Source organism: Scyliorhinus canicula, chromosome 2 (assembly GCF_902713615.1).
Source record: "Scyliorhinus canicula chromosome 2, sScyCan1.1, whole genome shotgun sequence".
NCBI classification, from domain to species: domain Eukaryota; kingdom Metazoa; phylum Chordata; class Chondrichthyes; order Carcharhiniformes; family Scyliorhinidae; genus Scyliorhinus; species Scyliorhinus canicula.
Window position 1 is genome coordinate 227,305,335 of NC_052147.1, and position 25,692 is coordinate 227,331,026.

Below are 25,692 nucleotides of genomic sequence, written 5' to 3' on the forward strand. Positions count from 1 at the left end.
GGAATTTATGGCCCAACGCAAGTACAATAAGGTTTCAAGATAGGAGGTGTCTCCAGGCTTGTTTCTGCATAGAGCTTTTTCCAACACTGGACTGACCCCTTGGCGCAGATCAGGTGCACTCGGATATCCTTTTGTTGGTGGTACTATATTTGTTCTCACTTTAACCCGACATGTGCCAGACCCTTATATGACTGCTTGTTAAAACACAATAGCAAAGATCTAGCTCCAAAATTCAGCTCAAGTTAAACAATTTAATCTGCTGCACAGATGACGGTGTTTGCACAGCCTTTAAAAAGAGTGTTATTTATCAGGGAATACATCCTTGCTGGTCTGAATCTAGAGTATGAGCACCTCCATACCTTATCTCTTTGTTATATTTCTTTTTTGCCGCAAAGGGGATACCATTTCATCAAAATTTTCAAGCGGTCAAAACCCAATACTGCAATACAGGCATCAAGAGTAGTTGTATTTTTTTTTGCAGTCTCAAAATGGCTGGCTGAGTCCTCTGGGCTGCAATTGGTTACATTCATACTACCCAAGGGCACACTATCCAAAAAGTGAGAATCTTAAATGTCTTAACCACTTATTAAAATGCTGGACTCAAGAAAATGTAAAAACAAAACAAATCCAATCAAAATGTGATGTGGAGATGCCGGCGTTGATCAAAATGTGCACATTGTTATATTGATAATTTAGCTAACAAGTGGAGATGAAAATTGAATCATAAATTTTATGGTTTAAAAATATTTCAAAGTAATTAGACAAACCTGCACACCAAATTGCTATTTAGTCAAGTTGGGGTACAGCAAGCAGAATGTATTCAATGCTTTAAACACAATGGGCGGAATTCTCCGCACTCCGACGGGGCGGAGAATAGCGGGCGCGTAAATTTTTACGGCCACGCTGGTCCGACGCCCTCCCGCTATTCTCCCCCCCCCCCCCCCCCCACGCCCGCCTCCCGACACGAATCGCTGCCCGCCGTTTTTTTTATGGCGAGCAGCGATTCACCCCTGGCCGATGGGCCGATTTCCAAGGCCTTTATGACCGTTTTTATGAACGTCAAACACACCTGGTCTGACCGTTCATAAAAACGGCCGTAAAGTCCCGATCTGGGGAACCATGGCACCAATTGGCACGGCAGTACCACGGTGGGCACCGATCGCGGGCAGCGGGTACTTACCCCGCGCACTCTTTCTCCCTCCGCCGCCCCGCTGTATCCATTCGCGGGGCAGCTGAGGGGCATACCGGCCCACGCATGCGCGGGTTTCACGCATATGCATGATGACGTCATCCGCGCATACGCGGGTTGGAGTCGTCCAATACGCGCATGCGCGGCTGACGTCATCTGACGCGTCAGCCATCGCTAACTCTGGCTAGCGGGTTTAACGAAATTCGTTAAGCCCGCTATGCCGGAGGTCATGGCCGCGCGATGCTAGCCCCGACCGGGGAGCAGAATCGGTTCCCGGTCGGGGGGGGGCGGAGGCTGGCGTCAAACCCGCCCGTTTTTGACGCCAGCTTCCCGCGTCTTCGTGACTCGGGAGAATCGCGCCCAATGGATATGCTCACATATGTGCGCACACAAATCTGCTGGAGAATAAAGAAACACATAACAGGCTGCCTTTAATCATTTTACAAATATATGTATATTTTAGGAGAATGCAGTTTTCATTAAAAAAAAATGGATCCACCTTCTACACTTTTGTAACAATACAAATACCATTACCTTAAAAAGTCGAATCACTGTCACCCAGCATTTCCTACTCTGTTCATCTTCAGCACAAAGTAACTTCAGATCTCTGGTACCTCCTGATTTGTGAAGCTGGAAGGCCACAGCAAATTGTTTAGGATTAATGCATGCCTTAACAATAATGCCTGTTGGAATTAAAAAGAAAATCACTAAAAACACCTCTAAATTAAACCCTGTTCCTTTTATCACCTTCAATCCATTTGTGTTCAGTTAACCTGTACTTTAAATGCACGAGGTTAATCCCTATGGGAAAAGTACTTTTTGTAAATTGATGGATTTTGCACTGTACCTCAAAATACGCATTACATAATGCGGAGAAACAGCTATAGACACACCCAAATTACACGATATCTACTCACAGCTGGCTCCTCGATTCAACAGAAAGGGTCTACCTTGATACAGAATCCAAAATTTGTTGGGGCTCCATACATCTTCCTTCCCGATAACAGTACGTAAACATTGCTTTCGCCAAACTCCGCAACAAACTGTAAATGTCTTGGTTCCTGCAATTATGACCAGAAAATGGTTAATGCGCATTTAAGAAATTAATACATTTTAAATGACAAGGAAACCTGTCTTGGCTGTTAACATATACCTTCCAACCTATAATGGACCACAAACATGTGAACAATTATTCCCATTTAAAGAGGTACGAATGTGAAGTGCTTACAGAATTGTAATTCAGGATAGGCAGCATGGTGAATAAACACCTTAATTTATATCGTCATGCAAAATGTTCCTATTTAATGACTTGACAGTAGTGCTCGTTGAATAAGGGTTGCGGACTGAATATAAAATGGCAGGTGATGCAAGGCCTCTATCCAGAAGCATATTGGCTCAAAACCTCCAGTCAGTCGTGGATCAGGAGCGCACGCCTCTAACCATGTTTAAAACTGTGACCTTGGGCTGGGTTCTCTGCACCCCAATGGCAAAATCACAGCGGCACCGGGGCGGAGAATCCACATCTGCGTATGGAATTGGGACCGCCGCCGTTTCCACGATTCTCTGGGCCACGTATCCCTTACCTACGGCCATTGCTGGAGGCCCGCCCCCGCCATTCTCCGCCCCCGACCGGCCGAAGTCCTAATGGCATGGATCTAACGTACCCCTGCCGTTCGGGATACTCGCATGGCGGCTGCAGACTCAGTCAATTTTTGGCTGGCGGTCAGGGTTGGGAGCGCGGTCAATCGGGGCACTATTTAGGAGGTGCATCTCCATGGTCGGAGTCCACCATGGAGCGCGGCCACAGGAGGCCGCCGCCGTGTGCATACGTGGCCTCTGACCCGGAAGTGCAGGGGCCTGGATCTGCAGCTAAAGCTGAAAGCTTCCCGACAGGTCCCTGCTAGCCACCTGCAGGGCTATGAATAAGTGGCCTCCTCACGGCAGTTTTTCTGGCATGAAAGGTCACAGTTTTTATGACGGCATGGGGACATAGTCCCAAAAATGGAGAATCCAGCCCCTTACCTTTTAACGCTAGAGCTTTTCAGTCTCTAGCTTTAATCCATTGAAGAACAGTCTGGGAGGCCAAGTGACGAGCATCATTCCATTGAAGCCAGCTCCCTTTTTTTTGTCATGAACTAAAGATATGCACCTCAAGGTTGGTCTTTAGTTCATTGACAGGAATCATTTTTTAATGGACATGTCAATCCCAGCATAGCTCAGCCTCCACAACCACAACCTCCCATACTGCTTAGAATCCCCCCCCCCCCAACCACCAAACACTACTCACCTCTCTGGAAATGCTCACCCCACCCCCAAAACCACCAAGTTTTCACACTCCCTGCACCGCCGTCACTGCTCAAACCCCATACCGACAACTCTCACCCACACCTCTGGAAATTTCATCCACCCCGTGACGCCCGTTAATGCCCCCCTCGCCACATCCCCAACAATATGAAGTTCACCCCCCCCTCCCCATGCCACCCACAAACCCTCCTCCCAAAAACGCCCATTTCTAACAATACTCCTGCATCCCACTCCCCTGAAAATGCTTACTCTCTCAGCTGGACAGAAGTCAGGGATTCAGAAAGGAAGGATGCAGTGCGAGAAAGCAGTGTTGTCTGTGCAGGAGTTTAGCAATGTGGGGAGGGGGGGTAATAAAGAAAGACAGGAAGGGACTTAGCATCATAGGGTTGTGGACGAGCATTGTGCGAGAGGGGTTGGCCTTTGTGGGGGATCTAGGAGGGGGTTTGAACACAGTCAGGGATGCAAGAGGGGCAGGTGAGCATTGTAGGTGACGCGGAAGAGGGGATGAGCATCTTCTGGGATGCGTGGTTTATACTGCTTTGGTCATGGGTTAAGCTTCTTCTTTGTGGGCTGTTAACTTGTGGTCCTGGAGCTCTGTACAGAGCTAACTCTAGTGCTCAGTCCTGTCCCGGACTCTGCTGCACAGCTCTCTCTCCAGCAGATTGTGTTGCGAGATCAGGTCCAGCATGTACCCTGCCTATTTGAGTCTCTTAATCCATCTTCAGTCGCCTTGCCAGGAGTTGGAAAATGGAAGCACCTCTTCTCTGTGATTTGGCGGCAAAGTATGTATCCGGAGGACCCTTGACGTCAAGTATACATGCAGGGTGAGTGACCTGCTCTCTTCTGGCCGGAGGACTGCACACAGCTCATTTATTTTTATTTAAAGGAGACAGTGGCCACCACTCAGTAAAAACCAGTAGCAGCCGTTGGGCGCTTCTCCCATGATGGGGAAAGCTACGTCCAATTGCTCAACCACCTTCCCGACACCCGCCCACGGTCGACACACAGTTCTCGACCTCCACTTTGAAAAATCCTGTACTAGGATATAACGATAGCTTTGGATTCAGAAGGTAAAATGGTGACTGGATAGCTGAGGGGTATGAGAGTAGTGGCCTGCCTCAAGGCTCTATACCGAGACCATGTTTTCAATTTCTATAAATAACTTGTGCATAGATAAGAGGAAGGATATGAAATTTTTTTGATGCTGAATAGGAACGCAGCCAAGAGAGGAAGAATGTAGGAGGTTGTAGGAGGATTATGAACAGGCTAGTGGAAACAGCAGCCAAGTAGCAGATGCAGTCTAATGCACAGAAATGTGAAGGAGTATATATTTGGAAAAAGAACGTGATAGCAAGTACATCAGGAACAATTCTGACTCCAAAAAGATTGGAATAGCTTTAGAAGGTGCGGTGCAGAAAGAAATGGCTGTAAAAACACATGGAAATCTGGGTTTTATGTATGGAAGATTGGATACGAGAACAAGTTGGAGATGTTGCAGTTCGACATTAATCAGGATGTTGAGGACTGGATGAAGTTCAGGGCATCCAACCATAGGAAGGAATTCAAGGCAATATTCAAGGCCATCTTCTTTCAAGAAAGGGTACAGCAAATATAGACTAGAATGATTTACATAAAATAGGTTATAGTTGTGAAAATGAGGAGCTTTATCACCAAGCGTCAAGTAGGAATCTAGTAAATGTTTTCAAAATTATTCAAGGGTTGAGGGGAACTGCTGCAGTGAAATATTCTTTCCACAGGTGGGTGGCTTTTAAGATTTATACATTCAGCAAAAGGAACAAAGACACAGGGTGAGAGTCTCCGTTTGGGAGACTATGGGTGCAATTCTCCCATTGGGAGACTAAGTCCCGACGCCGGAGTGAAAACCGGAGTGTTTCACTCCGGCGTTGGAGGCCGCTCCCTGCCCCCTATTCTCCCACCCCAGGGGGGCTAGGAGCGGCGCCGCGTAAAAGCGGTGCCACGTAAATTATAAATGACGTCACGGTTGCCGTCCTCCCCACGGCCGCCCTGCAAGAAATGTCGGATGGATCTTGTGGGGCGGCGGAGGAAAGGAGGTCCTCCTTCAGAGAGGCCGATCACTTTTGAGGCCCCCACGGTGCAGGATCCCCCCTCCCCCCCCCCAGCATTCCCGCGCTGTTCCCGCCAGCATCGACCAGGTGTGGATGGTGCCGGCGGGAACCTGTCGTGTTGGGCAGGCCGCTCAGCCCCTCCGGGCCGGAGAATCGCTGCTCGGCCATTACAAACGGTGAGCGGCAATTCTCCCAGCGACCAGCCGTGAATCTCGTCGCGCCAGTTGGGGGAGGGGGGGGGGGGGGGAGATCACGTGCGGGTGCCGGGGCGAAGTGGCGGGACTCGCTCGGCACCCCAGCAATTCTCCCACCCGGTGTGGGGGGGGGAGAAAGAATTCCGCCCTATGTTCTCCCACTTGTGCGTCACAATTCTTTAATAATAATAATAATAAAAATAATCTTTATTGTCACAGGTAGGCTTCCATTAACACCGCAACAAAGCTACTGTGAAAAACTCCTAGTTGCCACACTCTTGGGGTCTGTTCGGGTACGCAGAGGGAGAAACCAACATGTCCAAATTACCTAATAGCACATCTTTTATGACTTGTGTGTGAGGAAACCAAAGCACCCGGAGGAAACTCATGCACACATGGGGTGAACTTTCAGACTCCTCACAGATAGATATCCAAGTCGGGAATTGAACCTGGGCCTGGCGAGGTGAAGCAATAGTGCTAACCACTATGCTACCGTGTTGCCCTAAAGCATTTGATATTTCTGTCAGTACTCTTTGACATGAAAATTTATGCATGGCAAGGAATAGGAGGGATCCCCACTTTTGGGCCATTTTGAGCAGGGAACCCGATTGTGAAGTTGCGTGGCTGTCCATCGTTCCCACCAAATAATCAGCTCCCTTATAACTTTTAAATGCAAGCGTTCTTCATGCTGGAATGATTTTGAAGTGCTGAGGTGGAAATTGACAGCACTTAACTCTCTTTGATGTGGTTGATGTTTAAGTGCTGTCAATTTCAAGCTCAACACGAGGGGTGTGATTGGAATGCACTTAACTCAGACGTGGTTGATGTTTGTAAACATTGCGGTTTCAGAACTCCCATTTTAGTGGGGTCCTGTGGAGGTGGGGTTAGCTGGGGTGGCCCTCAGATGAGCTTTTGGGAAACCGCCCTTAAAAAGAGTTACCCTCTTGGCACACTACGAGGAACACCATGTCACGTTCACATTTGGTGATACTTGTTGTAACCCCGGCCTACAGATTCCCGGCCCAGAGGACCAGAGACTGTTTCCCAGCCCACTAAGTGGATGCAAATGGATCATTAGAATAGATTTGCATCAATTAGCATCCTCCCACTGGGTGCGCAGGCGTGATCCCTGAAACTGCTGCCAGCAGCGGACCAGCGTTCCCAATTTTTCCCGGATTCTCAGCCTCACTGGAGGCCTCATTTAGCATAATAAATCATTTTTTGCACTTAACGGGTAATTAGAAAATTGGATCATGCAAGGACCCGAACATTATTTAAAAACCAATCAAACATATCTTTAACGACTACTTTTAGTCCCATCGAACTCTGCTTAAAAAAATAAGCCATGATGTGGAGATGCCAGCGTTGGACTGGGGTGAGCACAGTAAGAAGTCTTACAACACCAGGTTAAAGGTTATTGAGAGGAGTTATAGGGAGGTAGTCACACCTCAGGTAAAAGAAGAAAGTAGATGGGTTACCGTCAGGGGAGGGAGAGGGAACCGGCAGGCAGTGCAGGGATCCCCTGTGGTCGTTCCCCTCTATAACAAGTATACCGTTTTGGATACTGTTGCGGGGGAACGACTTACCAGAGGTAAGCAATAGGGCGCAGGTCTCTGGCACAGAGTCTGTCCCTGTTGCTCAGAAGGGAAGGGAGAAGAGGAACAGAGCACTTGTCATTGGGGACTCCATAGTTAGAGGAACAGACAGGAGGTTCTGTGGGAACGAAAGAGACTCACGGTTGGTGTGTTGCCTCCCAGGTGCCAGGGTTCGTGATGTCTCTGATCGTGTTTTTGGGATCCTTAAGGGGGAGGGGGAGCAGCCCCAAGTCGTGGTCCACATAGGTACCAACGACATAGGTAGGAAGAGAGATGGGGATTTGAGACAGAAATTCAGGGAGCTAGGGTGGAAGCTGAGAGCTAGAACAAACAGAGTTGTTATCTCTGGGTTGTTACCCGGGCCACGTGCTAGCGAAGTGAGAAATAAGGAGAGAGAGGAGTTGAACACGTGGCTACAGGGATGGTGCAGGAGGGAGGGTTTTGGTTTCCTGGATAATTGGGGCTCATTCTGGGGTAGGTGGGACCTCTACAAACAGGATGGTCTTCACCTGAACCAGAGGGATACCAATATCCTGGGGTGGGAGATTTGCTAGTGCTCTTCGGGGGGGGGGGGGGATGGGAAACTAAATTGTAGTCCCAGTGTACAGGATGTTGAGAGTAGTGAGGTCAGGGATAGGTTTAAAAGTTCGAAAGAGGGCACCGGCAAGCAGGACGCTGGTTTGAAGTGTGTCTACTTCAACGCCAGGAGCATCCGGAATAAGGTGGGTGGGGTTGGTACCTGGGATCTCGATGTTGTGGCGATTTCGGAGACATGGGTAGAGCAGGGACAAGAATGGTTGTGCAGGTTCCAGGATTTAGATGTTTCTGTAAGAACAGAGAAGATGGTACAAGAGGGGGGGGGGGTGTGGCATTGTTAATCAAGGAAAGTATTACGGCGGTAGAAAGGACGCTTGAGGACTCGTCTACTGAGGCACTATGGGCCGAGGTTAGGAACAGTAGAGGAGAGGTCACCCTGTTGGGAGTTGTCTATAGACCTCCGAATAGTTCCAGAGATGTAGAGGAAAGGATTGCAAAGATGATTCTTGACAGGAGCGAGAGTAACAGGGTAGTTGTTATGGGGGACTTTAACTTTCCAAATATTGACTGGAAATACTATAGTTCGAGTACTATAGATGGGTCAGTTTTTGTGCAGTGTGTGCAGGAGGGTTTTCTGACACAGTATGTAGACAGGCCAACAAGGGGCGAGGCCACATTAGATTTGGTACTGGGTAATGAACCCGGCCAGGTGTTAGATTTAGATGTAGGTGAGCACTTTGGTGATAGTGATCACAACTCGGTTATGTTTACTTTAGCAATAGGCAGGGATAGGTATATACCGCAAGGCAAGAATTATAGCTGGGGGAAAGGCAATTATGATGCTATTCGGCAAGATTTAGGATGTATAGGATGGGGAAGGAAACTGCAGGGGATGGGTACAATCGAAATGTGGAGCTTTTTCAAGGAACAGCTACTGCGTGTCCTTGATAAGTATGTACCTGTCAGGCAGGGAGGAAGTTGTCGAGCAAGGGAACCATGGTTTGCTAAGGAAGTTGAAGCACTTGTCAAGAGGAAGAAGGCGGCTTATGTTAGGATGAGACATGAAGGCTCAGTTAGGGCACTTGAGAGTTACAAGTTAGCCAGGAAGGACCTAAAGGGAGAGTTAAGAAGAGCGAGGTGAGGACACGAAAAGTCGTTGGCGGATAGGATCAAGGAAAACCCTAAGGCTTTCTATAGGTATATCAGGAACAAAAGAATGACTAGAGTAAGATTAGGGCCAATCAAGGATAGTAGTGGAAAGTTGTGTGTGGAATCAGAGGAGATAGGGGAAGCATTAAATGGATATTTTTCTTCAGTGTTTACACTGGAGAAAGACAATGTTGTCGAGGAGAACACTCAGGTTCAGTCGACCAGGCTAGATGGAATTGAGGTTCAAAAGGAGGAGGTGTTAGCAATTTTAGAAAATGTCAAAATAGATAAGTCCCCTGGGCCAGATGGGATTTATCCTAGGATTCTCTGGGAAGCCAGGGAGGAGATTGCAGAGCCTTTGTCCTTGATCTTTATGTCGTCTTTGTCGACAGGAATAGTGCCGGAAGACTGGAGGATAGCAAATGTTGTCCCTTTGTTCAAGAAGGGGAGTAGAGACAACCCTGGTAATTATAGACCTGTGAGCCTTACTTCGGTTGTGGGTAAAATGTTGGAAAAGGTTATAAGAGATAGGGTTTATAATCATCTTGAAAAGAACAAGTTGATTAGCGATAGTCAACACGGTTTTGTGAGGGGTAGGTCATGCCTCACAAACCTTATTGAGGTTTTTGAGAAGGTGACCAAACAGGTGGATCAGGGTAAAGCTGTTGATGTGGTGTATATGGATTTCAGTAAGGCGTTTGATAAGGTTCCCCACGGTAGGCTATTGCAGAAAATAAGGAAGTATGGAATTGAAGGTGATTTAGCGGTTTGGATCAGTAATTGGCTAGCTGAAAGAAGACAGAGGGTGGTGGTTGATGGCAAATGTTCATCCTGGAGTTCAGTTACTAGTGGTGTACCGCAAGGATCTGTTTTGGGGCCACTGCTGTTTGTCATTTTTATAAATGACCTGGAAGAGGGTGTAGAAGGATGGGTTAGTAAATTTGCAGATGACACGAAGGTCGGTGGAGTTGTGGATAGTGCTGAAGGATGTTATAGGATACAGAGGGACATAGATAAGCTGCAGAGCTGGGCTGAGAGGTGGCAGATGGAGTTTAATGCGGAAAAGTGTGAGGTGGTTCACTTTGGAAGGAGTAATAGGAATGCAGAGTACTGGGCTAATGGCAAGATTCTTGGTAGTGTAGATGAACAGAGAGATCTCGGCATCCAGGTACATAAATCCCTGAAAGTTGCCACCCAGGTTAATAGGGCTGTTAAGAAGGCATATGGTGTGCTAGCCTTTATAAGCAGGGGGATTGAGTTTCGGAACCACAAGGCCATGCTGCAGCTGTACATAACTCTGGTGCGGCCGCACCTGGAGTACTGCGTGCAGTTCTGGTCACCACATTATAGGAAGGATGTGGAAGCTTTGGAAAGGGTTCAGAGGAGATTTACTAGGATGTTGCCTGGTATGGAGGGAAGATCTTACGAGGAAAGGCTCAGGGAATTGAGGTTGTTTTCGTTAGAGAGGAGAAGGCTGAGAGGTGACTTAATAGAGACATATAAGATAGTCAGAGGATTAGATAGGGTGGACAGTGAGAGTCTTTTTCCTCGGATGGTGATGACCAACACGAGGGGACATAGCTTTAAATTGAGGGGTGATAGATATAGGACAGATGTCAGAGGCAGTTTCTTTACTCAGAGAGTAGTAGGGGTGTGGAACGCCCTGCCTGCAACAGTAGTAGACTCGCCAACTTTAAGGGCATTTAAGTGGTCACTGGATAGACATATGGATGAAAATGGAATAGTGTAGGTCAGATAGGCTTCAGATGGTTTCACAGGTCGGCGCAACATCGAGGGCCGAAGGGCCCGTACTGCGCTGTAGTGTTCTATGTTCTATGTTCTAAAGTCCAACAGGTTTGTTTCAAACACGAGCTTTCGGAGCACTGCTCCTTCCTCAGGTGAATGGAGAGGTATGTTCCAGAAACATTTATATAGACAAAGTCAGAGATGCCAGCATCTCTGACTTTGTCTATATAAATGTTTCTGGAACATACCTCTCTATTCACCGGAGGAAGGAGCAGTGTTCCGAAAGCTCGTGTTTGAAACAAATCTGTTGGACTTTAACCTGGTGTTGTAAGACTTCTTACTAAAAAAATAAGCAATTTGAGGAGAAAGGCAAGAAAAAACCACATCGCTCTAGTTGAAGGACTAGCACATGGGGCAAATGGCCTCCGCAATTCCTCTGCTTTTCAAGATTTGGGTGCTAGAATGCCCAAAGGTCTTTCTAAAATATGGCATCAAGCCACATGAGGAGATCTTCGAGCAGATACTGAATAAAACGTAGGTTTTAAGGAGACTTGCAAGGAAGAAATCTTCTTAACCCATATAAGTAAACTGCAATCTGCCTGTAGAGTCTCTTCTTTGATTTTTTTTTACTCAGTTTTATCTAACGGGTAATTTTAATCAGCAAACATGAAATTGAAACTATATGAGCGCCAGTGACAGCGACTATTCACAACAACAACAACAAGAAAAGTTAGGCACTTTCCATGAATTTGATGACAAAGTTATAAAAAGATTAACTATCAACATCCTGACAGGTTACCATGGATCAGAAACTGAACTAGACTGGCCATTTGAATATTGTGGTTACAAAAGAGGGTCTAATGGCTGGGAATGCTGTGGTGAGTAACTCACCTCCTGACCCCCCCCCCCCCCCCCCCCCTGGGAATGCTGTGGTGAGTAACTCACCTCCTGACCCCCCCCCCCCCCCCTCCCCCCGGCAAATCCTGCCGACCATCTACAAGGCGTAAATGAAACAATATGCAGATCGTCCAACTAGGAAAGGGGCCATTCCAGTATTGGGAATGAGCCCAAACAGGTGGTCGAAGCTTCCGTAGGGGAGATTTTCAGGTGAGCATAATTCAGTACGTTTTCAGGTACTGTTGGATAAAGATAAGAGTAGTCCTTGGGTGAAGGTCCTGGGGTGAAGGTCGTCGTGCAGGGGTTTGGGGGTGCTAATTACAACAGTATTAGGCAGGAACTGAAGAATCTAGATTGGCGGCGGATGTTTGAGAGTAAATCAACATCTGGCATGTGGGAGTCTTTCAAACATTAGGGCCAGCATGTTCCTGTGAGGAAGAAGGATAAGTATGACAAGTTTTGGGAATCTTGAATTAAGAGGGATATTGTGAGCTTAGTCCAAAAGTAAAAGGAAGCATTTGTAAGGGCTAGAAAGCTAGGACCAGACGAAGCCAATGAGGAAAAAGGAAAGTAGGAAGGAACTGAAGCAAGGAGACAGGAGGGTTAAAAGGGGTCACGAAAAGTTATTGGCAGACAGGATTAAGGAAAATTCCACGGCTTTTTATATGTATATAAAGAACAAGAGGGTAGCCAGGGAAAGGGCTAGTTGACTCAGCGACCTGGGGTGGAATCTATGGATGGTGCCAAACGAAATGGGCGAGGTACTAAATTAGTACTTTGCATCAGTATGCGTCAGTATTCACCAACGAGAAGGACTTGGTCGATGATGCATCTGGGGAAAGATGTGTAGATAGTCTGGGTCACATTGAAATGAAAAAAGGTGGTGTTGGGCATTTTGAAAAACACAAGGTAGATAAAACTCCAGGGCCTGATGAGATCTATCTCAGAATACTGAGGGAGGCAAGGGAGGAAATTGCAGGGGCCTTGAGAGAAATCTTTGTATCCTCACTGGCTAAAGGCGAGATCCCAGAGGGCTGGTGAATAACTAATATTGTCCCTTTGTTTAAAAAGGGTAGCAAGGATAATCGAGGAAATTACAGGCCGGTGAGCCTTACATCAGTGGTAGGGAAATTTTTGGAGAGGATTCTTTGAGACAGGATTTACTCCCACTTGGAAGCAAGTGTATATATTAGCAAGATGTAGGACTGTTTTGTGAAGAGGAGGTTGTGTCTCACTAACTTCGAGTTTGAGGAAGTGAAGAAGATGATTGTTGAAGATAGGGCAGTGGATGTTGTCCACATGGGCTTCAGTAAGGTCTTGACAATGTCCCTCATGGAAGACTGGTACAGAAGGTGAGGTCACATGGGATCAGAGGTGAGCTGAAAAGGTGGATACGGAACGAGCTCCATCATAGAAAACAGAGGGTAGCAGTGGAATCTGGGCAAATGTGAGGTAATGCATTTTGGAAGGTCTAATGCCAGGTGGAAAATGTACGGAATCCTTAAGAGTATTGACAGGCAGAGGGATCGAGGTGTATAGGTCCACAGGTCACTGAAAGTGGCAACGCAGGTGGAGAAGGTAGTCAAGAAGACATATGGCATGCTTGCCTTCATTAAATAGCACATGATTTTAAAAATTGACAAGTCATGTTGCAACTACCTAGAACCTTAATTAGGCCACACTTTGAGTTCAATTCTGGTCGCCACACTACCAAAATGATTGGGAGGTTTTGGAGAGGGTACAGAAGAGGTTTACTAGGATGTTGCCTGGTATGGAAGGCATTAGTTATGAAGGAGATTGGATTAACTCGGTTTGTTCTCACTGGAACGTGATTTCACTGTAAAGCTGTGACCTGGTTGGCTAGGGAATCTGCTAAATTTGAAAAAGAAATATTGAAAAATCTAATTCATTAACTAGGTAGAGGAGTAACTAAACCCAAGGGCAGAGATTAGTATTTAGCATTCAAGTTCACACTAAAAAGCTAGCATCAGGCCATATAGTTCATTTAACATATTCTAATAACAATCTATTTTATTTTGAATTAATTAATGAATGCATAAATGTCACTCATCAGGGTGCACTGCTATCTGCGACAGATCTGTGACGCTTCCAGCATTTTGGTCGACAGGTTTGCAGGAAATGTAACCAATGGCAGCTCCTCACAGACCGAATGGTTCGGTTGAAGCAGCAGTCGGATGCACTTAGGAGTATGCAGGTGGCAGAAAGCATCATAGATAGGAGTTATAGAGATGTGGTCACACCCAAGATGCAGGCAGGCAGATGGGTGACCGCTAGAAAGAGCAGGCAGACAGTGCAGGAATCCTCTGTGGCTGTCCCCCTCCAACAGGTATACTGTTTTAGATACTGTTGGGGGGGGGGGGGGGGGGGGGGGGGGGAAGAGAGAAGAGATAGCCTATCAGGGGAAAACAACAGCAGCCAGAACAGTGGCACTACTACTGGCTCTGTTGCACAGCAGGGGAGGGAAAAATGCAGGAGAGCAATAATTACAGGGCACTCTCTAGTAAGGGGCACAGATAGGCACTTCTATGGACATGAAAGACTCCAGGATGGTATGTTGCCTCCCTGGTGCCAGGGTAAGGATATCTCTGAACGAACATAGGACATCCTGAAGTGGGAGGGTGAACAGCCAGAGGTCGGAGCACACATAGGTACTAACGACATAGGCAGGAAGAGTGATGAGGTCCTGCAGAAGGAGTTCAGGAGGTTAGGCAGCAAGCTAAAACGCAGGACTTCTAGGATTGTAATCTCAGGATTACTCCCTGCACCAGTGAGGCTAGAAATTGGAGGATAGTGCAGCTAAACACATGGCTAAATGGGTGGTGTAGCAGGGAGGGTTTCAGATTTATGCACCACTGGGATCTCTTGTGGGGCAGCTGGGACCTGCACAAGAAGGACAAGCTGCATCTCAACTGCTGGGAGGTTTGCAAGAGTCACTCAGGAGGATTTAAACTAGTATGGTGGGGATGGAAGCCAGAGCTTAGAAGTTGTAATAGCAGAAGGGGAAACAAAGAACAAAAATAAGAGAACAACATCACCCTCAGACAGAGCAAAAAAGGTGACAAGTGTGAGAAGGGAGGTGGTCAATGCAGGACTGAGGGTGTTATACCTAAATGTGTACAGTCTACGAAACAAGATAAATGAGCTTGCTGCGCACAATGAAATTGGGCGGTACGATGTTGTGGATATCACAGAGACGTGGCTACAAGGGGAGCAGGGCTAGCATCTAAATATCCAAGGATATGTGTTCTATTGAAAAGACAGGCAGGTGAGCAAAGGGAGCAGGGTTCCATTGTTAGTCAGGACTGACGTTAAATCGATAGCAAGGAGCAATATAGGATCAGAAGGCTTACAATCTCTTGTGAGTAGAGTTGAGGAATCGCAAAGCTAAAAAGACCTTGATGAGAGTTATGTACAGGTCCCCTAGCAGTAGTCAGGATGTGGGGCAGAAAATAAATCAGGAGATAGAAAAGGCATGTAAAAAAGGCAATATCACAATAATCATGGGGGACTTCAATATGCAGGTGGTCTGGAAATATCAGGTTGGTAGTGGATCCCAAGAAAAGGAATTTGTGGAATGTCGAAGAGATGATGTTTTGGAACAGTTTGTGACAGAGCCTACGAGGGAATAGGCAATTCTGGATTTGGTGATGTGTAATGAGGCAGACTTGATTAGGGAACTCAAGGTGAAGGAACCCTTAGGGAGCAGTGACATTCTGAATTTGGTGATGTATAATGAAGCAGACTTGATTACGGAGCTTAAGGTGAAGGAACCTATAGAGAGCAGTGACCACAATGTGATAGAATTTCCCCTGTAGTTTGATACCCTGTAGTTTGAGAGAAGCTGGAATCAGATGTAACGGTATTACAATTAAATAAGGGTAACTACACAGACATGAGGGAGAAGCTAGCCAGCGTTGATTGGAAAAGGAACCAGCAGGGAAGACAGTGGAACAGCAATGGCAGGAGTTTTTGGAGGTTATTTGGGAGGCACAACAGAAATTCATCCCAAGGAGGAGGCAACATGCTTAAGGGAGGACTTTGCATCCATGGCTGATGAGGGAAGTCAAGGACAGCATAAAAGCAAAAGAAAAAACATACAAAGTGGCGAGGATTAGTGGTAAGGCAGAGGATTGGGAAGCCTTTACAAGTGAGCAGAGGACAACTAAAAAAGCAATGCAAAGAGTGTGAATGCAAGCTAGATAGTAATATAAAAGGAAGATAGAAAGAGATTTTTTTAAATATGTAAAAAGTAAGAGGGGCAAAAATCGACATTGGACCACTGGAAAATGTGGCTGGAGAAGTAATAATAGGAAGAAATAGTTACTTTGCATCAGTATTCACGGTGGAAGACACTACTGGGATGCCAGATACTCCAGGAGAACCAGGGGGCAGAGGTGAGTGCAGTGGCCACCACGAAGGAGAAGGTTCTGGGGAAACTGAAAAGTCTGAAGGTGGATAGATCACCCGGACCACATAGACTACACCCCAGGGTTCTAAAAGAGATAGCTGAGGAGATTGTGGCAGCATTGGTGGTGATGTTTCAGGAATCACTGGAGGCAGGAAGGGTCCCAGAGGACTGGAAAGTGGCTAATGTAACACCACTGTTTAAGGGAGGGAGGCCAGTTGGCCTGACTTCGGTCATTGGTAAGATTTTAGATTCCATTATTAAAGATGAGATTGTGCAGTACTTGGAAGTGCATGATAAAATAGGACTGAGTCAGCATGGCTTTTGTCAAAGGGAGGTCACAGCTGACAAATCAGTTAGAGTTTCTTTTTTTTTAAAATAACTTTTATTCAAATTGTCACAAAATATCAATAACAAAAAATATCAGGAAAAGAAAGAACCCCCCCCCCTCCATGTATACAAAAAAGAAAAATAAATTAACGCCTGTCATTAACAAAGAACAAATATACACGTCCCTTCAGCCCAAAACAAAGAAACCCCCCCCGCCCTGGTTGCTGCTGGCCTTTTTCTACCGTTCTGCCAGGAAATCGAGGAATGGTTGCCACCTCTTGAAGAACCCCTGCACTGATCCCCTGAGGGAAATTTCACCCTCTCCAATTTAATAAACCCCGCCATATCGTTGATCCAGGCCTCCACGCTTGGGGGTCTCGCATCCTTCCACTGAAGAAGAATCCTCCGTCAGGCTACTAGGGACGCAAAGGCCAGAATGCCGGCCTCTTTCGCCTCCTGCACTCCCGGCTCCTCTGCAACTCAAAATATTGCGAGCCCCCAACTCGGTTTGACCCCGGACCCTACCACCCTCGACACCATCCTTGCTACGCCCTTCCAAAATTCCCCCAGCGCTGAGCATACCCAGAACATATGGGCATGGTTTGCTGGGTTCCCCGAGCACCTAATACACCAGTACTCGTTCCCAAAAAACCAGCTCATCCTTGTCCTGGTCATGTGAGCCCTATGTAGCACCTTAAACTGTATGAGGCTAAGCCTCGCACAAGAAGAGGAGTACACCCTTCCTAGGGCGTCCACCCACGTCCCCCCCTCAATCTCCTCACCCAGCTCCTCCTCCCATTTACCCTTCAGCTCCTCCACCGAGGCCTCGTCTACCTCCTGCATCACTTGGTACGTTGCTGTGATCCTCCCCTCTCCAACCCACACCCCCGAGAGCACCCTGTCCTCGACCCCACGTGGCGGCAGCAGAGGGAACCCCGTCACCTGCCGCCTGACAAACGCCCTTACCTGCATGTACCTAAAGGTGTTCCCCGGGGGGAGCCCGAACTTCCCTTCCAACTCGCCCAGGCTCGCAAACTTCCTGTCTACGAACAGGCCCCTCAACCTCCTAACACCTGCCCTGTGCCAGCTCAGGAACCCGCCATCAATCCTCCCTGGGACAAACCGGTGGTTCCCCCATATCGGGGATCCCATCGAGGCCCCCACCTCCCCCTGTGCCGTCTCCATTGCCCCCAAATTTTGAGGGTAGCCGCCACCACCGGGCTCGTGGTATACCTCGTTGGGAGGGAGCGGCAGCGGCGCCGTTAGCAGCGCCTCCAGGCTCGTGCCCACACAGGGACGCCATCTCCATCCTCTTCCATGCTGCCCCTTCCCCGTCCATCACCCACTTACGCACCATCGCTGCGTTGGCAGCAGTTAGAGTTTCTTGAGGAGGTAACAAGGAAGTTAAACGAGGGAGAACCAGCGGACGTGATTTATTTAGATTTCCAGAAGGCCTTTGACAAGGTGCCGCATAGGAAACTGTTAAATAAGTTAAGAGCCCATGGTGTTAAGGGTAAGATCCTGGCATGGACAGAGGACTGGTTGATGGGCAGAAGCAGCGAGTGGGGATAAAGGGGTCTATTTAAGGATGGCAGCTGGTGAATAGTGGTGTGCCTCAGGGGTCTGTGTTGGGACCACAAATTTTCACAATATATACTAATGATCTGGAAGGGACTGAAGGCACTGTTGCTAAATTTGCAGATGATACAAAGATCTGTAGAGGGACAGGTAGTATTGAGGAAGCAGGGGGCTGCAGAAGGACTTGGAAAGGCTAGAGAGTGGGCAAACCTCCCATAAGTCCCGGAGGACGTCCTTGTCAGGTGAACTGAACATTCTGAATTCTCCCTCCATGTACCCAACCAGGTGCTGTAGTGTGGTGACTACAGGCTTTTCACAGTAACTTCACCATGGTGCTGTAAGCCTACTTGTGACAATAATAAAAGGTTATTATTATAACGGGAGACAGATGAGTGTGGAGATAGTCTGGGTAGCAGTCCAGGCTCAATCCTGTGGCTTTTCACCCCAGTGGCTTTAGAAGCTGTCAGGCCTTCTAGTCCTCATCCCTCACAATCACCTCATCCCCCACTTACTGCCGATGTTCCCTCCATACCGGCTCATTCCACCACCCACTCCCATGACCTCATAATTCCATGCATCTTCCATAGCCATGTTTTCAGTATCCACTGTGGGCAGGCCGCAGGAGCCATGAGGATTCACAAACAAATCTAAAAACAGCGCTCATTCATATATCTGATACTGAAAACCTCATTCATGAAACACATTCAAAGAGACTTCTGCATCTTGCCCAATGTGCCATTTTTAAAGGCCACCAGAATCAGTCCAACTCTGGAAGTACAATAATAAAAGCAAATTACTGTGGATGCCAAAATCTGAAACAAAAACAGAAAATACTGGACAATCTCAGCATCCGTGAAGAGAGAAGGGAGCCGACGTTTCGAGCTTTGACAAAGCTTTGCTAGCTTTGACAAAGAGTCATCCAGACTCGAAACGTGAGCCCCCGTCTCTTCACAGATGCTGTCAGACCTGCTGAGATTGTCCAGTATTTTCGGTTTCTATTTTAAAAAATCTAGTGGTTTCATTTATTTTTTTTAAACTGAGACACTAACAGATTTTCCGTCCTATCTCTAGTACATGATGCTACCATGGTCTCATCGTAGCATCAATGCAACTACAGCATCACTGCGGTACAGAGAATATACCGAACGGTAGGATACATCTTGCTCTTTCAGAGGGTTGGTGCAGATTCGATGGGCCAAATGGCATCCTTCTGCACTATAGGGATGGGGTGGACAGGGCAGCTGTCAAAAGACAAAGTGATTTGGGTGGCCTGGTACACAAATCACTAAAACCTAAACGCAGATACAAAAAGTAAATCAAAGGCGAATGGAATGTTGGCTTTCACGTCAAGGAGGCTGGAATACCAAGGGAGGAAGTTATGCTTCAGTTGTGCAGAGTTTTGGTCAGACTCCATCTGGAGTAGTGCAATCAATTTTGGGCACCAAACCTCATGAAATATATACTGGCTTGATTAATGCTGCACGCAATTACTCATTTTGTTGCAGACAGCAAAGGTTGGATTTTACAGTCCTCTGGTGCTCATAATAATTCTTGTGACATCAATGAAGGAGAGGGATACTGAAAAAAAGTGATATATTTTCTGGACTTGCCTTGGGGCCTGTTTGTTTTACACTGATTTTTACATTCTGATATATTCCAGTGTGATTCTTGGTAAATGTGGTCATAATTTCCTTTAATATCACCAGACACAGGGGTAATATCACCACAGACACAGGGATAATATCACCACAGACACGGGGGTAATATCACCACAGAAACAGGGGTAAATTCTGACCATTTCTGTCATGATGTCAAAAAATTCTTACTGTTGGTCTACATTCTGGTTTCAATTCTTCTGGCCTAGTTTTGGCTTTTCTTCCGTCCAGAATTTACCTTCCCCGTTGATTATTCTCCCTCCTAGTCAGGCTATTTTGTTAAACTTGTTGCTGCTTCCTCAATATGCCCTTCTTATTATCTAATTTACATGCGTCACTTCATTTCCTAGAAATCAACTCAAGAATCCCTGCAATGCAGAAGGAGCCCATTCGGCTCATCGAGTCTGCACCAACAATCTGAAAGAGCACTCTACTTGGGCCCAAGCCCCCGCCCTAACCCCAGAAACCCAGCCACCCCCACCCAAACGTTTGTGCAATTCAACATGGCCAATCCACCTAAGCTGCACATTTTGGACTGTGGGAGGAAACCGGAGCACCGAGAAAAAACCCACGCAGAGACAGGGAGAATGTACGAACTTCACAGAGTCATCCAAGGGCAGAATTCAACCCAAGTCCCTGATGCTGTGAGGCAGCAGTGCTAACCACTGTGCCACCCAGGAGCGAGAAACGTCTTCTTTGCTGAATGAAAAATGCACTGATCCAAGCAGCACAACTGGATACATTTTGTAAACAACCAATTCTTGGTCACTAGCAACCATTGTTAACCCCACTCCATGGATAAAGTCATACATTGTTGTGCTTTCTCAAGCTTCACAGTTTTTCCCCTTGTGGTAAACTCCTGGTGGCGACATGTTTGCAATCCGGGTTTAGATTTGCGAACAGGGAAGGCAGATTGACCTTTAGGGTCATGAGGCCGCACACAGTAAGGGGTGGTAGGGGCCCGCCGAATTTTAGGGTTAGGCTCTGGAGGTTGCACTGGAAGTCCAGGCCGAGTAGTAGGGCAGCGCAGAGGTTAGGGAGGACATAGAGGCGGAAGCCGCTGAATTCTACGCCCTGGACCATGAGTGTGACCATACAGTGCCCCTGGATCGCCATGGAATGGGATCCGGAGGCCAGGGAGATTCTTTGGTTGGCGGGGTGTACCACGAGGGAGCAGCGCCTTACCTCAATCAGGCAGGCAGACCCGTGGCATTCTTTTCCCGCACCCTTCATGCCTCAGATATTCAGCACTCATCCGTCGAAAAAGAGGCCCAAGCTATCGTTGAAGCTGTGCGGCATTGGAAGCATTACCTGGCCAGCAGGAGATTCACTCTCCTCACTGACCAACGGTTGGTAGCCTTCATGTTCAATAACACACAGCAGGGCAAGATCAAGAATGATAAGATCTTGAGGTGGAGGATCGAGCTCTCCACCTACATTTACGAGATTTTGTATCGCCCCGGCAAGCTCAACGAGCCCCCAGACGCCCTATCCCGAGGTACATGTGGCAGCGCACAAGTAGACCGACTCCGGGCCCTGCACGACAGCCTTTTGTCACCCGGGAGTCACACGGTTGTACCATTTTATAAAGGCCCGCAATCTGCCCTACTCCATCGAGGAAGGACGGACAATCACCAGGGACTGCCAGGTCTGTGCGGAGTGAAGGTCGTACTTCTACCGGCCGGAACGTGCGCGCCTGGTGAAGGCCTCCCGCCCATTTGAGCACCTCAGCATGGATTTCAAAGGGCCCCTCCCCTCCACTGACCGTAACACGTATTTTCTCAGTGTGGTCGATGAGTACTCCAGATTCCCCTTTGCCATCCCATGCCCCGACATGACGTCTGCCACCATCATCAAAGCCCTCAACACAATCTTCGCTCTGTTGACTTCCCCACCTACATCCACAGTGACAGGGGATCCTCATTCATGAGTGATGAGCTGCGTCAGTTCCTGCTCAGCAGGGGTATCGCCTCCAGCAGGACGACAAGCTATAACCCCCGGGAAAACAGACAGGTAGAGAGGGAGAATGGGATGGTATGGAGGGCCGTCCAACTGGCCCTACAGTGCAGGAACCTCCCGGCCTCCCGCCGGCAGGAGGTCCTCTCTGATGCACTACACTCAATTCGGTCACTACTGTGCACCGCCACTAACAACACACCTCATGAACGTCTTTTTGCCTTCCCCAGGAAGTCCACATCCGGGGTGTCGCTCCCGACTTGGCTCGCAGCTCCAGGACCCATCCTGCTCCGTAGGCACGTCTGACTCCACAAGACGGACCCGTTGGTGGAGAGGGTGCAATTGCTCCATGCAAACCCCCAGTATGCCCCCGACGGCCGCCAGGATACTGTCTCCCTCAGGGACCTGGCACCAGCAGGTTCCACACACACACACACCCCTCCGGTCCGGCGCCGCCCTCCCCTCCCCCCGGAGCTCCCGGCAGCAACACCCCCAGGACCATCCATCCTCCCCCTGCCCACGCCCGAGGATGAAGAGGATTTTGGCACACTCCCGTAGTCGCCGAAGATCAGACCAGCAACGACATCGCCGCCACCACTGCGTCGCGCCCAGCGGCACATCAAAGCCCCGGACCGGTTAAACCTCTAACTGGTCCACTGGACTTCAAAAGACATTTTTTTTTCTCTCCAGTATTGTAAATGTATTATTAATTTGTTGTATATAGTTCTCCACCACCCCCGCCGGACTCAATTTTAACAGGGGGTGAATGTGGTAAATCACTGTTGCACCTATATTAGGTGATGTATGGTAGGACCTGTACTACAGGTACGTCGGTAGTCCTTGCCTGCTGGCTCCGGAGTATAAACGCGTGTGTCCTCCATGCTGCAGCCATTTCGCCAGCTGCTGAGGGAGGCCACACACCTTAGAGCAATAAAGCCTCAGTTGTATCCATCTCTCGTCTTTGTGCAATTGATCATGCATCACCCCTTGCATTGCTTAAAATTATTCTAAAACCAACTTACTTAAAATCTCAATTTTGTGGTTTAACAAATGTAAGTTTTGATAAAAAGACTGAAATTTACACAGCTCCTTTTATGATGTGTGGGATTTTCCAGCCTCCCAGCTGCGTGTCAGTAGAAATTCCCATTGAGGGCACCCTGCATGCTGGGAAACCTGCAACAGAGGGACCAGAGAATCCCACCAGCGTGAATAGCCGAAGAATTCAGTCCCATTTGTTGGCACTGTGATTGAGTTTCTGGAAGTTTTACTTTTAAAAAAAAGTTAAAACCCAAGTGAATTTGGAGTAAAATAATGTTATTCAAAATCTTTCACATTAAGCCTCCCACTTTAAAATATGCAAATCTGTTGATTGATTGAAACGTAGTTCAGCCTTTCTTGGCTTGTTAGACCTCAGCTGCAAGCCAGACTGTGCATTTTACTTTTAGTACGAATTAAAATCAAATATCCTGCACTTCCGGGGTTTCCAGTTGGTACACATTCCATGTTTTAATTGATGCTCAAGCTTCCATGATAAAATCTACAGTTCCATGAACTATTCATTTGACATATTCCTTTTAATAGAACACAGTAAAGTAACAATTGCTTTCTTTGTACTAAAGTTTGAATAACCTGGCAAGCATACCAAGTCTGTGATGACCAAGCTGTGAGCATTATTCTTTAAGAAGTAAAATCATGGAAAATTGTGCGTCAATTTTGTACCTTAAATAAAGCAGGCACAAAGTCATCTAGATTTTAAATATGGCTCCAATTTCAAACTCTTTGATATAAAGAATCATTCAAATAATATCAAATAGCAGATCAATCCAAGCTAGCATCGTACTGTAAAAACTGGTGAGATTAACGCTTACCCTGCCAAATTAAAACAGAATTTACATGGACTAAAAAGTCCATGACATGAAATTCACAATATTCAGATTAGCCAACTTAAAATTTCCAATAAAAATGCTAATTTAGTGGACGCCAAGAAAGCGTTTGACGGGATACAATGGGGGTACTTGATGGCAGTTCTGGAGCTGTTTGGGATTGGACCAAGATTTGCGGAAGGGTAAAGCTACTATACAAGGAGCCAACGGCAAGTGTCTGCACAAATAACATCAGCTGGAGATACTTTTCTCTCCAACGTGGGACTTGGCAGGGATGTCCTATGTCCCCCCTGCTGTTTGCACTCGCGATTGAGCCGTTGGCCATCGCGTTAAGAAGTTTGGGGGTATGGAAAGGGATAGTGCGTGAGGGGGTAGAGCATAGGGTGTCCTTATAAGCCGATAACTTGTTACACGTGTCGGAACAGAGTGCTTCAATAGGTGGAATATTGGAGCTGCTTCGGGCGTTTGGCTCTTTCTCTGGGTACAAATTAAATCTAGAGAGAGTAATTTGTGGTGTCTCAGCCAGGGGTGGGCGCAGGGACTCACTTTAGATACCTGGGGGTCTCCGTAGGTACAACATTACTAGTTTGGTGGGGAGAGTGAAAGTTGATCTGGCAAGGTGGGATGGTCTCCCTCGGTCACTGGTGGGTCGGGTACAGGCGGTTAAAATGAATGTGTTGTCGCAATTTCTGTTTATGCCTGGCGGTTTTCTTGCCAAAGGCATTTTTTTAAAAAAGAGAGATTGAAGGAATGATTACCTTGTCCATATGGAGAGGGAAGGTGGCCAGAATTAGAAAGGTGCTGCTACAGAGGGGAACGCAGGCAGGGGGTTTGGGTCTTCCGAACCTGATGTACTACTACTGGGCGGCAAATGTGGAGAAGGTGTGGAGCTGGGTCAGAGGGGTTGATTCCCAGAGGGTTAGAATGGGGGAGAGTTTGTGTCGGGGATCAGGATTGATGGCACTAGCAACAGTGCCACTCCCAATGGTCCCGGGGAATTACTCAGGGACTCCGGTAATAAGAGCTTCATTGAGAATTTGGAGGCAGTTTCACCAACACTTTGGGTTGGGGGCAGGGTCAAGGGAAATGCCGATTTTGGGGGAACCACAGATGTGAGCCAGGGAAGTGGGACGCAAATGTTTGGAAATGGGAGGAGAAGGGGATTAAGACACTAAAACATAAAGGTAGCACGGTGGCGCAGTGGGTATAAGATAGAGCTTAAGATAGAGCAGCTAAACACGTGGCTAAACAGCTGGTGTAGGAGAGAGGGTTTCAGTTATCTGGACCACTGGGAGTTCGTCCAGGGCAGGTGTGACCTGTATAAGAAGGACGGGCTGCATCTAAACTGGAGGGGCATAAATATCCTGATTGCGAGGTTTGCTAGTATCACACGGGAGGGTTTAAACTACTATGGCAGGGGGGTGGGTACCGGAGCAATAGGTCAGAAGGTTATAAAATTGAGGGAGAACTCGGAATAAGGCCAGTATGGCTCTGAGGACGTGCAGACAGGGAGATGTTGCTAAAAAAGCAGGACTGGTGGCCTGAAGTGCATATGTTTCAATGCAAGAAGTATAACAGGTATGAACTTAGAGCTTGGATTAGTATTTGGAACTATGATGTTTTTGCCAATACAGAGACCTGGTTGAAGGAAGGACAGGATTGACAGCTAAACTTTCCAGGATTTAGATGTTTCAGGTGGGATAGAGGGACATGTAAAAGGTGTGGAGGAGTTGCGCTACTGGTTAGGGACAATATCACAAGCTGTAGTCCGGGAGGACACATCAGAGGGCAGCGAGGCTATATGGGTAGAGATCAGGAATAAGAAGGATGCAGTCACAATGTTGGGAGTTTACTACAGGCTACTCAACAGCCAGCGGGAGATAGGGGAGCAGATAGGTAGACAAATTTTGGAAGCGAGTAAAAACAACAGGGTTGTTGTGATGGGAGACTTTAACTTCCCCAATATTGACTGGGACTCACTCAGTGCTAGGGGTTTGGATGGGGCAGCATTTGTAAGGAGCCTTTTGGAGGGCTTCCTAAAACAATATGTAGGTAGTCCAACTAGGGAAGGGGCTGTACTGGACATGGTATTGGGGAATGAGCCCAGCCAGGTGGTAGAAGTTTCAGTAGGGGAGCATTTCGGGAACAGTGACCACAATTCAGTAA

The 25,692-nt window shown here is 47.5% G+C and overlaps 1 protein-coding gene across 4 annotated transcripts in view; it reads right to left on the minus strand.

Annotated features, from left to right (window-relative positions):
• Window positions 1-25,692, minus strand: part of LOC119961991 (growth factor receptor-bound protein 14-like) — a 302,798-nt gene that overhangs the window by 26,812 nt on the left and 250,294 nt on the right. For all 4 annotated transcript variants that reach the window (XM_038789692.1, XM_038789693.1, XM_038789689.1 and 1 more), the window contains 2 exons: window positions 2,140-2,250; window positions 1,724-1,819 (listed from right to left, as the gene is read on the minus strand). In XM_038789692.1, coding sequence (XP_038645620.1) covers window positions 1,724-1,819; window positions 2,140-2,250 — 207 coding nt within the window. The remainder of the gene's footprint in view (window positions 1-1,723; window positions 1,820-2,139; window positions 2,251-25,692) is intronic.